Source organism: Triticum dicoccoides, chromosome 6B, assembly GCF_002162155.2.
Source record: "Triticum dicoccoides isolate Atlit2015 ecotype Zavitan chromosome 6B, WEW_v2.0, whole genome shotgun sequence".
NCBI lineage: Eukaryota > Viridiplantae > Streptophyta > Magnoliopsida > Poales > Poaceae > Triticum > Triticum dicoccoides.
This window is the reverse complement of record NC_041391.1, coordinates 6,315,508-6,329,764: the sequence shown is the minus strand read 5'-3', so window position 1 is coordinate 6,329,764 and position 14,257 is coordinate 6,315,508. Positions and strand designations below refer to the sequence as shown.

Below are 14,257 nucleotides of genomic sequence, written 5' to 3'. Positions count from 1 at the left end.
TATTTTTGACAGAAATTTGCCGTGTGTCATTAGAAATTAACATCCTTGTGTGATTGGAATTGTCATTGAAAAACGTCAGGGCGGGGGTGCCACGCACCTGACGTGTGGCACTTATCATTTAGGTAAAGTTATTTAGGAGGTTACGTACTACCTCCGTCTAGGTGAATAAGTCATTTACGTAGTTCTAGGTCATCGATTTGAGCAATTAAATATGTGTTATATGTCATGAAAAGTATATCACTAGATTTCTACAAGGATGTAGTTTCTAAATATATATTTTTGTCACATATAATACATATTTAGATAGTTAAATCGTCAACCTAGAACTACGCGAATGACTTACTCACCGAGACGAAGGTAGTAGTTGTCATTTTCCAGAAGTGAAGAAGAAAACATATTTTACTTTCCTTTTGGCATGATACATTCATGAAAGGGAAAATCAGAACTCAGGTAGTAGTACTATTTGTTTGTCCAAAGTCCGAGTTAAAAACTCATGATGCATATAATGCAGACATGCATGGGGCTTTCTTTTTACTTCGAAATTAATTCCTTCTCACGCGTCATCGTCTTCTTCTTCATACGAAAATGGATAAACATCATAGTATTTATTCTAGATATGGAACTGAAGAATCAGTAGTGGCTAGTTGTCAGGGTAGCTTGCACTCTTGAGCAAGGAGAGGTAGCCGCCCTCGAGATTCTTCACATTCGTAAAGCCCTGCACCATCAAACCGGTCAACAGCAGGTCGACGAATCAATAAATTACTCCCTCCATCCCAAAATATAAGATTGTTTTTCAACCTATTTTAGCTTAAAAAAATGATAATATATTGTGGGACGGGGGGACTAATTCGCAAGAAACCAACACTCCTTAGTACTTACTGCAGCCACGAGTTCTGCGGTGGCGAGCCTTGACCGCACCCCGGAGCGGCAGCCGACGAGGAACCGGTCCTCCTTGGAGTGGAGCGCGGCGACCTGGTCGACAAAGTGAGGGTTGCGCTCCTTGCCGTGAGGGGTGACGGAGAGGTAGTACGGTACGTTGCGTGCGCCGGTGACGTGGCCCTTCTCGAAGTCCTCCCACATGCGCACGTCCACATACCCGTACTGCTCCGAGGCCAGCAGTGTGCACGCCACCTCCGGGTCCACACTCTCTACTGGCACCGCCGCACCACTGCCGCTGCTTCTCATGGAGCCCATGGTGGATGGAGGATTTGAGCAGGAAAGAAGAAGATAGGGGGGCGTGTTGGTGTGTTTGGCTCCGGGGGGCTGTGGAGTGGATTGGTTGATGGAAAGATAGGTGGTACCTATGGGGGTGTTTATTTATAGGAGAGGAGGCAGCGGTTGATACCTTCACGTCCGGGTAGCCGCATCCATCACTTTCTCATTGTATAAAGTCGCCTCATTCTCATTCGTCTCCACTGTGTCGATCCTATCTTGTTTCGATGCAGGAGCAAGTTATATATGGAAATGTCATACGGACACAGCTGTTCTGATCTCAAACTCAAATGAGCTCGGCTGAACAATAAAATAGAAAAGAATTAAAAAATTTAGAGAATTCTGAATTTTTTTTGTGAAACTTTGACAAAAGTTTATATAGCTTTCAAAATTTCATCACCATATGACATTCGTGGAAAATATCGTAAAAAACAAAATCGATTATCCAAAATGTTATTCTCAAACACATTTGGAGCATCGTTTTTTTGCCACATTTTAAACGAATGTCATCTGGTGATAAAATCTTGCAAGCTATGGAAACATTTGTCAAAGTTTCAGACAAAAAAAAGGATTTTTTTTTCATTTTTTTTGTATTTTTTACTATTCGTCCGAGCTCATGTGAGCTTCGGATACATACATACTATATTTATTTCGTGTGAAATAAATAACAAAACTTGTAGTAAGAATCTCCCTTTGCACCCTCTTATTATTAATTGGAGCTCATGTGTGCTTGCGTGTGAATGGTGATGCCAAAGCTCGAGGTTTATTCTAGCCGGCTATTATTGATTGATTGGCCAGCTCATTGTTATTGTTAGGTAAGACTGGTAAGACTAGGAGACGGAGGAAAAGTCCACTTTACCATGATGAAGATGCGGCGACACGGCCGGGAGACACGAATAACCAAAGTTGAATCTAGTGTGCGCCACGTACGCTCCCGATAAGCGAGCTGATAAGATATGTTGCCTGAAAACGACCCAACGCGTGGTGTCTCATTCCATCGGAGGGGGCAAACAATTCTATTATGGTGGACATGAAAAGGATTGCCTCGGTGGGGGCTCCTCCTACTTGTCTGCTTATCCTATCCATGGACATTTCAGTCCTCCCACGCCTTGCACATATTCTCTTGATGTCCTCTAAAAAAATAGATTTATAACTTAATTATTTGTTTATTAATCAAATTATTGTCTTAGTTCCACAAAAGAAGATTTTTGGACATACAACCAAATTCTCGAAACAATTCCAGTTTTGGATTGTTGAACGTGATCTGTTTTGTATAATTTATCTCAAAAAATATGACATGAACATGGATGTGCCTGATTACAAGTTTCGACTCCATGGAAATGTTAGCTGGAAGGAGTTGCTAAGTCGAACCGAATATTTGAAGTGCACAAAGGTGAAAGCTAAAATTATGCATTTGATAAATTTTTTGCATTGCTTCTCCGTACTAGCCAAGCTTTTTTTGTGCGATCACCAGCTACAGTCAAGGATGACTCCTTCTCAAGAGCGGGAGGATGATGAGGACATGACAACCATTGACCTGTTAGAGTCGAGGACGACTCCATTTCAAGAGAGGGAGGGTGATGAGGACATGACAACCATTTATACATCTTTGGTCATCAAAGTAGAAATCATAATATTTCATGTCAAACAAACACATTGCCAGGTGAACGTTAACTTAAGTTTATACTATAATCTTGAACACGTGGCTGCATTTTCATCTCCTTTGTTGTCGGTTGAACTTAGGTGCAATATTGAAGAAGGCCAAACAAATTTCAGTATGTGCAAAACAATGTTTTATGGCCAAGAAACAATGTTTTAGGTGCAATATTGTCAGAATCGGAACAATGTTTTGGACGAGTTTCAATATCCCAACTTGTGAAAGGTTCCTAGAACTCGAGTTTTCTATTGAAGGAAACATTGTTCGACCCCAGTGAACAATGTTTGGTTGGGAACTGCCAACCACCTCCGACGACAGATTTTTAGAAGCTACCTCATTAAGTCTTGAAGTGCATTTAGTCAAACAAACCTGGTTCGTTTTTACACCTAACCTAGTTCTAGAAGCTAGTTTGCTTTCACAACTATCTAGGGGGGGTGTCCCTATTATAAATAGACTAGCTCTACCCTTCGCTTGGGACTTTTTGCCATTTCTATCAAAGAGCAAAGACATAGACTCATCCTGAGATGAGAGGTCTTTTTATCCATATTCCCGTGATTCCTTGAGAAATTGCTCCTAATTTGTGATCCACGACTAGATCGTGTTGTGTGGGTTAGAGTGTGTGGTTTCCCTTGCGGATTACACCTATCCCGTGCTCCACGATTGAGTGTGGTTGTGTGGGATAGTATTGCTGGTTGTGGATCGGCAGATGTTCGGATTGCAGGCTTCGGCGAGCATCCTCCTCGTCGGGTCAAAACCCCTTATTTTCTGTTTTTCGGCTGCTTGCAACTAGTTATCTCCATCCATTATCGATCCTAAGTCGTGAAGATCAGACCTCCCCTTGTAAACCCTCTTCTCCGAAGGCGGTGTCGCATCAAAATATCTGGAAATTTTGGCTGCCCATGTAGTATTTGATGAAATTGTTAACTCATGAGCATTCCAAATATTGGGACAAATTTAAACTCATAGTTTGTCATCCGATGTGCATCGGGCGGCCGCGTTTGTCACTGGCTGTTGCCGTGCATGTGATTCTTGCAGGGCGACGAGGGGTTGGTGGCCATGCGTGGCTGTTAGCGCGTCGTTGATAGTTTGATCGACCATTTTCATAGATGAATGGTGGGTCTGAGGGTTTCTAAGGTCCACCTCACAGTTATTTTGTCATGTGTTCTGCTCCCGCCCCCTCACATTTACGTCGACACTACGACAAACTACTCCCCTCGCATTCATTTGGGGATGGCAGGTGTAAGTTCTCGATTTTGGAAATCGTGCTCCCTCTACCCCATCCTTGTTCCCCTCCGCTCTCATTGACGGTGGAATTGGCATGTAGTTTCTGCCTGTCTTTGATGTCTTTGCGGTGTAGCGTGTCAAATCGCAGGTGAGTGGCCCTTTCCCCCTTCCCCGATGCATCCTCCATTATTTTCGGCGTTGCTCCTCATTGCCCCTTGTGTTTTGGTGTGATGACATGTGAAAGAGTGGGGTCATAGGGATTTTGATAGGGGGTGGGATCCTCACATGACATCCTATGTGATTCGTTTTGAGACATATGGCGCAGTCGTATTGGTGAACGTTCGCTCATGTGAATTTTTGGTTGAACAATACGGCGAGGTGGGAGGGCTGGTGGGGCTCAATCCGGCAAAATAGGGCCTTACATCCAATGTGTTCAAACATGTGCTTGAGAATATAGTTATGTGATCTCTATGGGTGAGCGAGTGATGAATGCTTTTTTTCGAGATTCTGGGATGGAGTTTTGTGGCGATTTTAGTTTTTTCGGTGGATTTTGAAAACAAAATCCACATCACACCCTCCTTACTTTTCTAAACAGTGTACCAAATTGACTAGATGATTTTTACTGCATTCATTTTTGTTATACCGTCTTGCTGCAATAAGGTGTACACTTTCTTGATAAAATTTCCCAAACAGTACACATTCTGTACCAAATACCATGGTCGCAGTATTAGATTTACCTGGGACTTGTATCATAGCTAGTTGGCATGCACCTTTAATTTTCCCTATGTTAATTCTCATCTCTTAGTTAATTTATCTCAATGTTAGCAAATTGTTTCTAGCAAATTTACAATGTACGTTCCACCAAAGCTATTAGTTAATATATGTGGGAAAATGACCTGTCCTAGTCTACCAAAACTTGTAAGGATCATGCTTCTTATGCAAAATGATTGAATTCACTATTGGTAGTACATAATCATGGTCTTGTATTGGTGTTATCAGGCACTTTTGTGAATGATAGCCATCAGGCATGCATCCCTGCAATTTCCCCCAATCTGAATTCTCATGCATGGATAAGATCAATCAAATCATAGTTGCCAGGATAGTTCTATACAAATTACCATGGATGTTGTAGGATGCATAGTTACCAGCAATATTCTATACAAATAACCATTGTTGTTGTAGGAAAACTACTAGGCATGTATTTTACCAAAATTACCAGACTGTATGCACAATAATAATCATGTACATGCTAGCGCAGTTTATCTTTTGTTTGTTTTGTACTGTGGACTCACGTCCACATCTTGACGACATTCAGAACTTTACCTCTCCTCCATGCGCCACTCAACGACGGTCGCGCTGACGACAATTTCATTGCCTTCTCCACATCACTGTACCATCCAACGACTATTTGGCACCACGAGGAGCTAAGAGGGGCCGCCTTCCCCGGGAAAGCATGGCTTCATGTCTTGGACCACGCTCCAATACCAATTGCTGGGGTGCGTTTACAAACTTATAGTCAAACTATGCAAAAAACTATGGCCAAGGGTACATATCGGACCCCTAATTTCTCTTTATTCTCATAATTTTCTTGGTTACAAACCTATATAAGGGCAGCTAGGACTTACAAAACTGACTTGTACTAGACCACCCGAGCACATACAAACTAGCACAAGGAAACTTCAAACCTACCTAAGCTAAGCTTTCCTAAAGTAATCACCGACAAGCTTGATCACACTTGTACCTAACCAGACCAGCACTAGAACCTCCCACATGTATAACTAGCACGTACTTGCCAAATTCAACAAAACTACAACCACGCTTTCCATCATGTATAATACTGGTTTGGATTACTCCAACATAATTCTCCTGCGTGGTTCGGAAAAATAGTTGATGTATGTATATCGAGTTGATGTGAGCCTCTAAGCAAGAGAGGCCTGTCCACGAAGTTATCGATTAATTCTTTGATATAGGAGGACATATTGTATATGTATGCACAGTTTTATTTAACTATATATGCATGCACAGTTGAAGCGCCGATGGGAGGATATATATGAGGACAAGGAGGAGGAACCACCGGTGCCAATCGTTTGCTTCCCTCTATCCTCAAATATGTGAAATAAAAATTTAGTTGAAAAATAAATTATTTCGAAGTTTGCTCAAATATATAGAAGAGAAATATCAACTATACATTATGAAAATATATTTAAGGGTGAGGGCGCGCTTGGAATATCGTTTTGCTTAGCGATACACCTGTAAACAATACACTCTCCGACCGTCGTGTCGCTTCCGGCCGAAAATCACTACTGGCCCGGTAAATTACACCTGTAAAATTAAATACCGGTGTATTCAGATACACCCAATCCAAGCGCGCCTTGAATGTATTGGTATTGATCGGTATTGTTTATCTTCATAGTTTTATATGTATTGTTGGGCAAATTTAGAAACCCATCGGGAAACTAAGGGAGTATAATGTCTTCCTTGATTGCTCGATGAGTTAAACAGTTATTCTAAAGCATATCTAGATGCGTCATAAGTATTGCATACTAAGTCTTATATCATTAATCTTCATAATTAAAGTGCTGGTTCATTGTCGAGCAACAGGAACTTCTAGCCTGCGTGCATGGCACACAGTCGGCAGAGAATAGTGCCATTATTTTAGCAATATGTGAGCCGGCTGTGCCAAGCGTGTTGCCACGTCATTGTCATGGCAATCTGAACAACTTATCATACATCTACAGGTGTACAACTTCTCGACCATGGTCAGCTGGCCTGTACTACTACATACGTACTAGGGCGTCTAATGAAAATTTAGTATTTCAAATATACGAATCACCATGCATGAAAGAAGCTCCTCATTCCCGTGATTATCAATTTTCATTTTGCATTTTGCGATGGCGCGTGGGTGGGTATTTTTGTTTTATATCTAGGGGTGTGTTTCACAACTCTTTGCCAAGTCAGCACCTTACAATTGGACCCATGCTGTCGGAAACACGATTAAACGGGGTAAAGCGAGCGATCAATGCTTTCTGTAAGAAATTTATTGGGAACACGGTGACTTTTGCAACGCATTAACGATTTGATGGTTTTCCGCAAACCTAGCCGTAAATGTGTTTTTTTTGCAATTAAGTCCTTTTTTCATTGGCTGGTGCATTAAATAGGATTTGCATGTTGCTCTTTAAGAATTAACGGCATGGAACACCAACATGATGGTTGGCTCCTCCCAATTTTCAAAGCAGGCCATCCGAATATCCTCCATCCAATCTTCACGCACCTAGGTTGCAATGCAGCTCTCTGGATCCCGTATGCACCTAGATGGCGGGAGTATGATTTTTCCGACCCCACACATGCAGGCCATCCGAAAATCATATGCTTATGGAGATGGAAAAAATCAGGGAAGAGTTTATAACTATAGCATTGTTCATATCCTTTGTCACAAAATATAGTGTGTGCTGGATATATTTTTTCAAAATCAAATTTGTAGACTTTGACCAAGTTTATAGGAAAAAATATTAATATTTAAAACATAAAACCAATACAATTAGATTCAACATAATTTTTTTTACATATGGTATATAATTGATATTGTAGATATAGACAATTTTCTCTATGAACTTAGTCAAAACTTACGAAGTTCAACTTCTTAGGAAATCTCCAATGGGTTACACGGGGTTGCTTCTAAATGTCCGAACTTGACAGTTGGGACACTTTTTTACTATCCAATAGGGTACATCAAAGGTCTGTGGACATGAACAAATATCCAAAATCCCACAAACTGGTACCAAATAACTAAGTGGTTTATGGCAGTATGGACACTCCACGGACAAGCCTTGGAGCCCACCACAAACCTAGTCTTTCCTCGTCCTCCCTTCTCTCTCCTCTCTCCTCTCTCCATGGGAAAAGGGGTGGGCATGTAGTGCACCGGGTTGGATGCCCCCCGCCCCCCCAACACACACACACACATCCGTTGTCCGTAGGCACATTCATACGTGTTTGCGGACGTTTGATGTGTCTTGCTTGATGCAGGTCATTGGAATTGCCCTTAGAAAACAATGCACACTGTATTATGTGATGATGGGAGTAATTAATTAACCTCGATTCCACATGGCCACTTGTTAATGCCATGCATTAATAACCTTAAAATTATTTAGGAGGTTAGTCCATCTTATGGAAAAGTATCTACCTCATCGCAGAAACATATTTATATGTGTACCCTACCTGTGCATTGAACTGAATAGGAAGAAACATATTTTTCACTTGAAGAAGAAGAAGTAGATAGGACCTACACGAATGAGGAGAGGGAGACACTATCGTCGAGATGAGAAAGTGATAGATGCGGCTAACCGCGTGTGAAGAAGGCAGACACACACTGCCTACATACATAATGCTGCTTTGTTTTCCCTTTGAAATTAATTCAATCCCAGCTGCCCGCCTCAGCTGAAGGACTTGCTTCTTCTTGTTAAGACGAAGGATGATAGATACATAGTAGTACACAAACAGGTCACTAACAAACTTTCCAAACTCCAAAGAATCAATTGATGGATCATTGGAGGCTCGCTGTTTGCGGCTGCGGGTAACTGGTGCTCTTGAGCAAGGAAAGGTAACCACCTTCCAGGTTCTTCACGTTTGCGAACCCCTGCACCGAGAACCAAAACGAATCCAGATCTCAATCAAAGATGATGATCTTAGTAAGAACAGTACAAAAAATCAACCATTCATGACGGGACTTACAGCAGCAACGAGGTCTGTCGTGGCGAGCCTGGACCGGACCCCAGAGCGGCAGCCAACAATGAACCGGTCCTCCTTGGAGTGGAGTGCCGCAACCTGATCGACGAAGTCCGGGTTGCGCTCTTTGCCATGGGGAGTGACGGAGAGGTAGTAGGGCACGTTGCGTGCACCCGCAACGTGGCCCTTTTCGAAGTCCTCCCACATCCGCACGTCCACGTACCCGTACTGCTCCAAGGCCAGCAGCCCGCACGCCACCTCTGCGTCCACGCTCTCCACCGCTGCGCTCATGCTGCTTCGCAGGGATCCCATCTATGGGGGATTGAGCAGCGGGGAAGAAGGCCCCTTTGGTTCCTTGTGTGGTGGTATCCGGAGGCTGTGGAGTGGATTGACTGATGGAAAGATAGGTGTTACCTACTGGTGTTATTTATATTTATAGAAGAAGATTATGCCACGGCAGCGGTCGAACATATCACAAACGGGTAGCCGCATCCATCACTTCAGGATAGCCTAAAGTTGCCTACCTTACATAAATTGCATATATGGAAATGTCAACTACATACGTTATTGCTGTATTTGTTTTCTATGAAATGACAAGGTGTATAAGAATCCCCCGTTCCTAAATATAAGTCTTTCTAAACATTGACATTATAAGAATCCCCGGTTCCTAAATATACGTTATCCTTTGGCACCTTATTTTTTAAGGTTTTGTGGCAAGTGGCCACATGGTTATTATTGATACTCCCCCGTTCCTAAATATAAGTCTTTCTAAACATTAAAGAAACTATATACGAAGCAAAATGAGTGAATCTACACTCTATAATATGTCTATATACGTCTGCATGTAGTCCTTCTTGTAATCTCTATAAAAACTTACATTTAGAAATGGAGGGAGTACGAAAATATAGCCAGCGAGCTGATCTGGCAGTTGTCTACAGATGCAAGAATATGTATATATGTTTGGTAGAGAAGAGGACAAGTGGTCCCGATTTCGATGACGCGGCGACACGCCAGAGTGACAATAAAAAAAATGCTCAGATCAGTTGAATTATCTCCTTGTCTAGTGTGCTCCACGTAGTCCACTGATAGGTGGTGCCAAAGGATCCTGTTTATCAACAACGACACAACGGTTCCTTTCCATCGGAGGGAGCAAACAATTCAATCATGGAGGGGATGAAAAGGATTGCACCGGTGGGGGTTCCTCCTCCTCCTCCTCGTCCCCTTATCCTATTCATGGCCATTTCATTTCACCATGCCTTGCACATACGGTACATATTCCCTTTTATCTCTTTTTTAATAGAATAGTTATCCAATGCTTTGGTTGCCAACTTTATTTCGACGAATGTGCAAATACCCAATATGTATCATTATCCATAGAATCAAGGGAGTATAATACACATAAAAAATGCAACGTGCAACCTTTTGTTAAAAGTTTATGAACATATATTCATGCATATGCCGACAACATTTCTCAAATCATGATTTTTTAAATACATGAACACTTTTAATCCCAAAATATTTGTTTTCTATCCATGATGAATAATTTTTTATACATGTGAACGTTTCTACTAGGGTATGTGAACATTTTCGTCTTTCATTTTATTAGTTATGTTATTTTATTATAGTTTTACCTTAGTAATTGTTTCCCTAGTATATTTTTCCTTCCCTTCCATCATAAGAGGCAACTAGGGCTAACCCTTCCCCTCCATGCTCCGGCGGCAAGCCCCTGGATTCTCCTCCGCTCTGCTTGTTGCTCTGGTGGCCGATGACGGGAGGGGAATCCAAGTTCCTCAGCTCCGACTAGTAGGTTAGATTAGAGTATTTTAGTCCTGCATGGGTTGTGCTTTTTTCTTCGAGATGCTCTTCCATGCTCCGGTGCTTCTAATATAGTTTGTCTAGACAAAGTTGACGGGGCTCCGGCATGGGTTCAAGTTTTATCCTTGGGGCGGTAAGGTTAGGGTTCTCATCGTGCGTGTGCAGTGGTGAGATCTGGTGATAGAAGCTTCAGAGCAATTCAGTGGTTCAATGGTGAAGACTGTGTCTCTAGTAGCATTGGTTCTTAGGGGCATGTGCATGAAGACTACTCTGCTGTCAACACTGCGTCAGGTTGGCTATAGCAGGAGAGTGGTGACATCGGCGTGTCGATGTATCAAGCACTGGTAGTGGTTATTCGGGTGGTCTAGGGACCTTTATATAATTTCTACTATAATTCGGGTGCCTTGTAGTTCTGGTGAACTTTTATAATAGAGCTATAACTTTTTCCCTAAAATACAAATCATTAGTGTCCCTATTAAAAAAAATTGAGCGGGCGAGTCATGCTACTGGTTGGCCTATAAGAGTTACCCTCTTATGGTTGGCCCATAAGAGCTGACCAGTCATGCCAGTGATCACTTGCCATCTGAGTCTATGCTTTGCAATTTGGTTCATCATCATCATCATCATCATCATCATCATCATCATCATCATCATCATCATCTCTCTCTATCTCTCTCTCTCTCTCTCTCTCTCGTCAGGACCACTGACAAATAGCTTTTTTCATCCGGGCCCTCAGCCACCACAATGACAGTGATAGTGATGGTGTTGGCAAACCAGCCTGATGGGTGGTGGTCGCGTCTGCCTCGACAGCATTGGCATCTATTACTACCTCGATGATGTTGGTGGAAACAGTGTTCTATACAAATTACCATGGATGTTGTAGGATGCATAGTTACCAGCAATATTCGATACAAATAACCATTGTTGTTGTAGGAAAACTACTAGGCATGTATTTTACCAAAATTACCAGACTGTATGCACAATAATAATCATGTACATGCTAGCGCAGTTTATCTTTTGTTTGTTTTGTACTGTGGACTCACGTCCACATCTTGACGACATTCAGAACTTTACCTCTCCTCCATGCGCCACTCAACGACGGTCGCGCTGACGACAATTTCATTGCCTTCTCCACATCACTGTACCATCCAACGACTATTTGGCACCACGAGGAGCTAAGAGGGGCCGCCTTCCCCGGGAAAGCATGGCTTCATGTCTTGGACCACGCTCCAATACCAATTGCTGGGGTGCGTTTACAAACTTATAGTCAAACTATGCAAAAAACTATGGCCAAGGGTACATATCGGACCCCTAATTTCTCTTTATTCTCATAATTTTCTTGGTTACAAACCTATATAGGGGCAGCTAGGACTTACAAAACTGACTTGTACTAGACCATCCGAGCACATACAAACTAGCACAAGGAAACTTCAAACCTACCTAAGCTAAGCTTTCCTAAGGTAATCACCGACAAGCTTGATCACACTTGTACCTAACCAGACCAGCACTAGAACCTCCCACATGTATAACTAGCACGTACTTGCCAAATTCAACAAAACTACAACCACGCTTTCCATCATGTATAATACTGGTTTGGATTACTCCAACATAATTCTCCTGCGTGGTTCGGAAAAATAGTTGATGTATGTATATCGAGTTGATGTGAGCCTCTAAGCAAGAGAGGCCTGTCCACGAAGTTATCGATTAATTCTTTGATATAGGAGGACATATTGTATATGTATGCACAGTTTTACTTAACTATATATGCATGCACAGTTGAAGCGCCGATGGGAGGATATATATGAGGACAAGGAGGAGGAACCACCGGTGCCAATCGTTTTCTTCCCTCTATCCTCAAATATGTGAAATAAAAATTTAGTTGAAAAATAAATTATTTCGAAGTTTGCCCAAATATATAGAAGAGAAATATCAACTATACATTATGAAAATATATTTAAGGGTGAGGGCGCGCTTGGAATATCGTTTTGCTTAGCGATACACCTGTAAACAATACACTCTCCGACCGTCGTGTCGCTTCCGGCCGAAAATCACTACTGGCCCGGTAAATTACACCTGTAAAATTAAATACCGGTGTATTCAGATACACCCAATCCAAGCGCGCCTTGAATGTATTGGTATTGATCGGTATTGTTTATCTTCATAGTTTTATATGTATTGTTGGGCAAATTTAGAAACCCATCGGGAAACTAAGGGAGTATAATGTCTTCCTTGATTGCTCGATGAGTTAAACAGTTATTCTAAAGCATATCTAGATGTGTCATAAGTATTGCATACTAAGTCTTATATCATTAATCTTCATAATTAAAGTGCTGGTTCATTGTCGAGCAACAGGAACTTCTAGCCTGCGTGCATGGCACACAGTCGGCAGAGAATAGTGCCATTATTTTAGCAATATGTGAGCCGGCTGTGCCCAGACGTGTTGCCACGTCATTGTCATGGCAATCTGAACAACTTATCATACATCTACAGGTGTACAACTTCTCGACCATGGTCAGCTGGCCTGTACTACTACATACGTACTAGGGCGTCTAATGAAAATTTAGTATTTCAAATATACGAATCACCATGCATGAAAGAAGCTCCTCATTCCCGTGATTATCAATTTTCATTTTGCATTTTGCGATGGCGCGTGGGTGGGTATTTTTGTTTTATATCTAGGGGTGTGTTTCACAACTCTTTGCCAAGTCAGCACCTTACAATTGGACCCATACTGTCGGAAACACGATTAAACGGGGTAAAGCGAGCGATCAATGCTTTCTGTAAGAAATTTATTGGGAACACGGTGACTTTTGCAACGGATTAACGATTTGATGGTTTTCCGCAAACCTAGCCGTAAATGTGTTTTTTTTGCAATTAAGTCCTTTTTTCATTGGCTGGTGCATTAAATAGGATTTGCATGTTGCTCTTTAAGAATTAACGGCATGGAACACCAACATGATGGTTGGCTCCTCCCAATTTTCAAAGCAGGCCATCCGAATATCCTCCATCCAATCTTCACGCATCTAGGTTGCAGTGCAGCTCTCTGGATCCCGTATGCACCTAGATGGAGGGAGTATGATTTTTCCGACCCCACACATGCAGGCCATCCGAAAATCATATGCTTATGGAGATGGAAAAAATCAGGGGAGAGTTTATAACTATAGCATTGTTCATATCCTTTGTCACAAAATATAGTGTGTGCTGGATATATTTCTTCAAAATCAAATTTGTAGACTTTGACCAAGTTTATAGGAAAAAATATTAATATTTAAAACATAAAACCAATACAATTAGATTCAACATAATTTTTTTTACATATGGTATATAATTGATATTGTAGATATAGACAATTTTCTCTATGAACTTAGTCAAAACTTACGAAGTTCAACTTCTTAGGAAATCTCCAATGGGTTACACGGGGTTGCTTCTAAATGTTCGAACTTGACAGTTGGGACACTTTTTTACTATCCAATAGGGTACATCAAAGGTCTGTGGACATGAACAAATATCCAAAATCCCACAAACTGGTACCAAATAACTAAGTGGTTTATGGCAGTATGGACACTCCACGGACAAGCCTTGGAGCCCACCACAAACCTAGTCTTTCCTCGTCCTCCCTTCTCTCTC

At 41.8% G+C, this 14,257-nt stretch overlaps 2 protein-coding genes across 2 annotated transcripts; both read right to left on the bottom strand.

Moving 5' to 3' along the window:
* Window positions 1-381: 381 nt before the first annotated feature.
* LOC119323823 (thiosulfate sulfurtransferase 18-like) lies at window positions 382-1,290 on the bottom strand. Its single transcript, XM_037597531.1, has 2 exons — window positions 880-1,290; window positions 382-715 (listed from the first exon to the last, which is right to left on the bottom strand). Exons 1-2 carry the CDS (start codon window positions 1,192-1,194, stop codon window positions 641-643), a joined length of 390 nt encoding a protein of 129 aa, XP_037453428.1. The 5' UTR covers window positions 1,195-1,290; the 3' UTR covers window positions 382-640.
* Window positions 1,291-8,258: 6,968 nt separating this feature from the next.
* Window positions 8,259-9,223, bottom strand: LOC119326078 (thiosulfate sulfurtransferase 16, chloroplastic-like). Its single transcript, XM_037599779.1, has 2 exons — window positions 8,822-9,223; window positions 8,259-8,726 (listed from the first exon to the last, which is right to left on the bottom strand). Exons 1-2 carry the CDS (start codon window positions 9,125-9,127, stop codon window positions 8,634-8,636), a joined length of 399 nt encoding a protein of 132 aa, XP_037455676.1. The 5' UTR covers window positions 9,128-9,223; the 3' UTR covers window positions 8,259-8,633.
* Between the last annotated feature and the right edge of the window lie 5,034 nt (window positions 9,224-14,257).

Excerpts from the sequence above, each read along its gene's own strand:
- LOC119323823 (XM_037597531.1), bottom strand. The coding sequence starts at position 1,194 with ATGGGCTCCATGAGAAGCAGCGGCAGTGGTGCGGCGGTGCCAGTAGAG. Across the intron at positions 716-879 it reads CCGCAGAACTCGTGGCTGCA|GGCTTTACGAATGTGAAGAA; the intron begins GTAAGTACTAAG and ends TTGATGGTGCAG.
- LOC119326078 (XM_037599779.1), bottom strand. The coding sequence starts at position 9,127 with ATGGGATCCCTGCGAAGCAGCATGAGCGCAGCGGTGGAGAGCGTGGAC. Across the intron at positions 8,727-8,821 it reads CGACAGACCTCGTTGCTGCT|GGGTTCGCAAACGTGAAGAA; the intron begins GTAAGTCCCGTC and ends TTCTCGGTGCAG.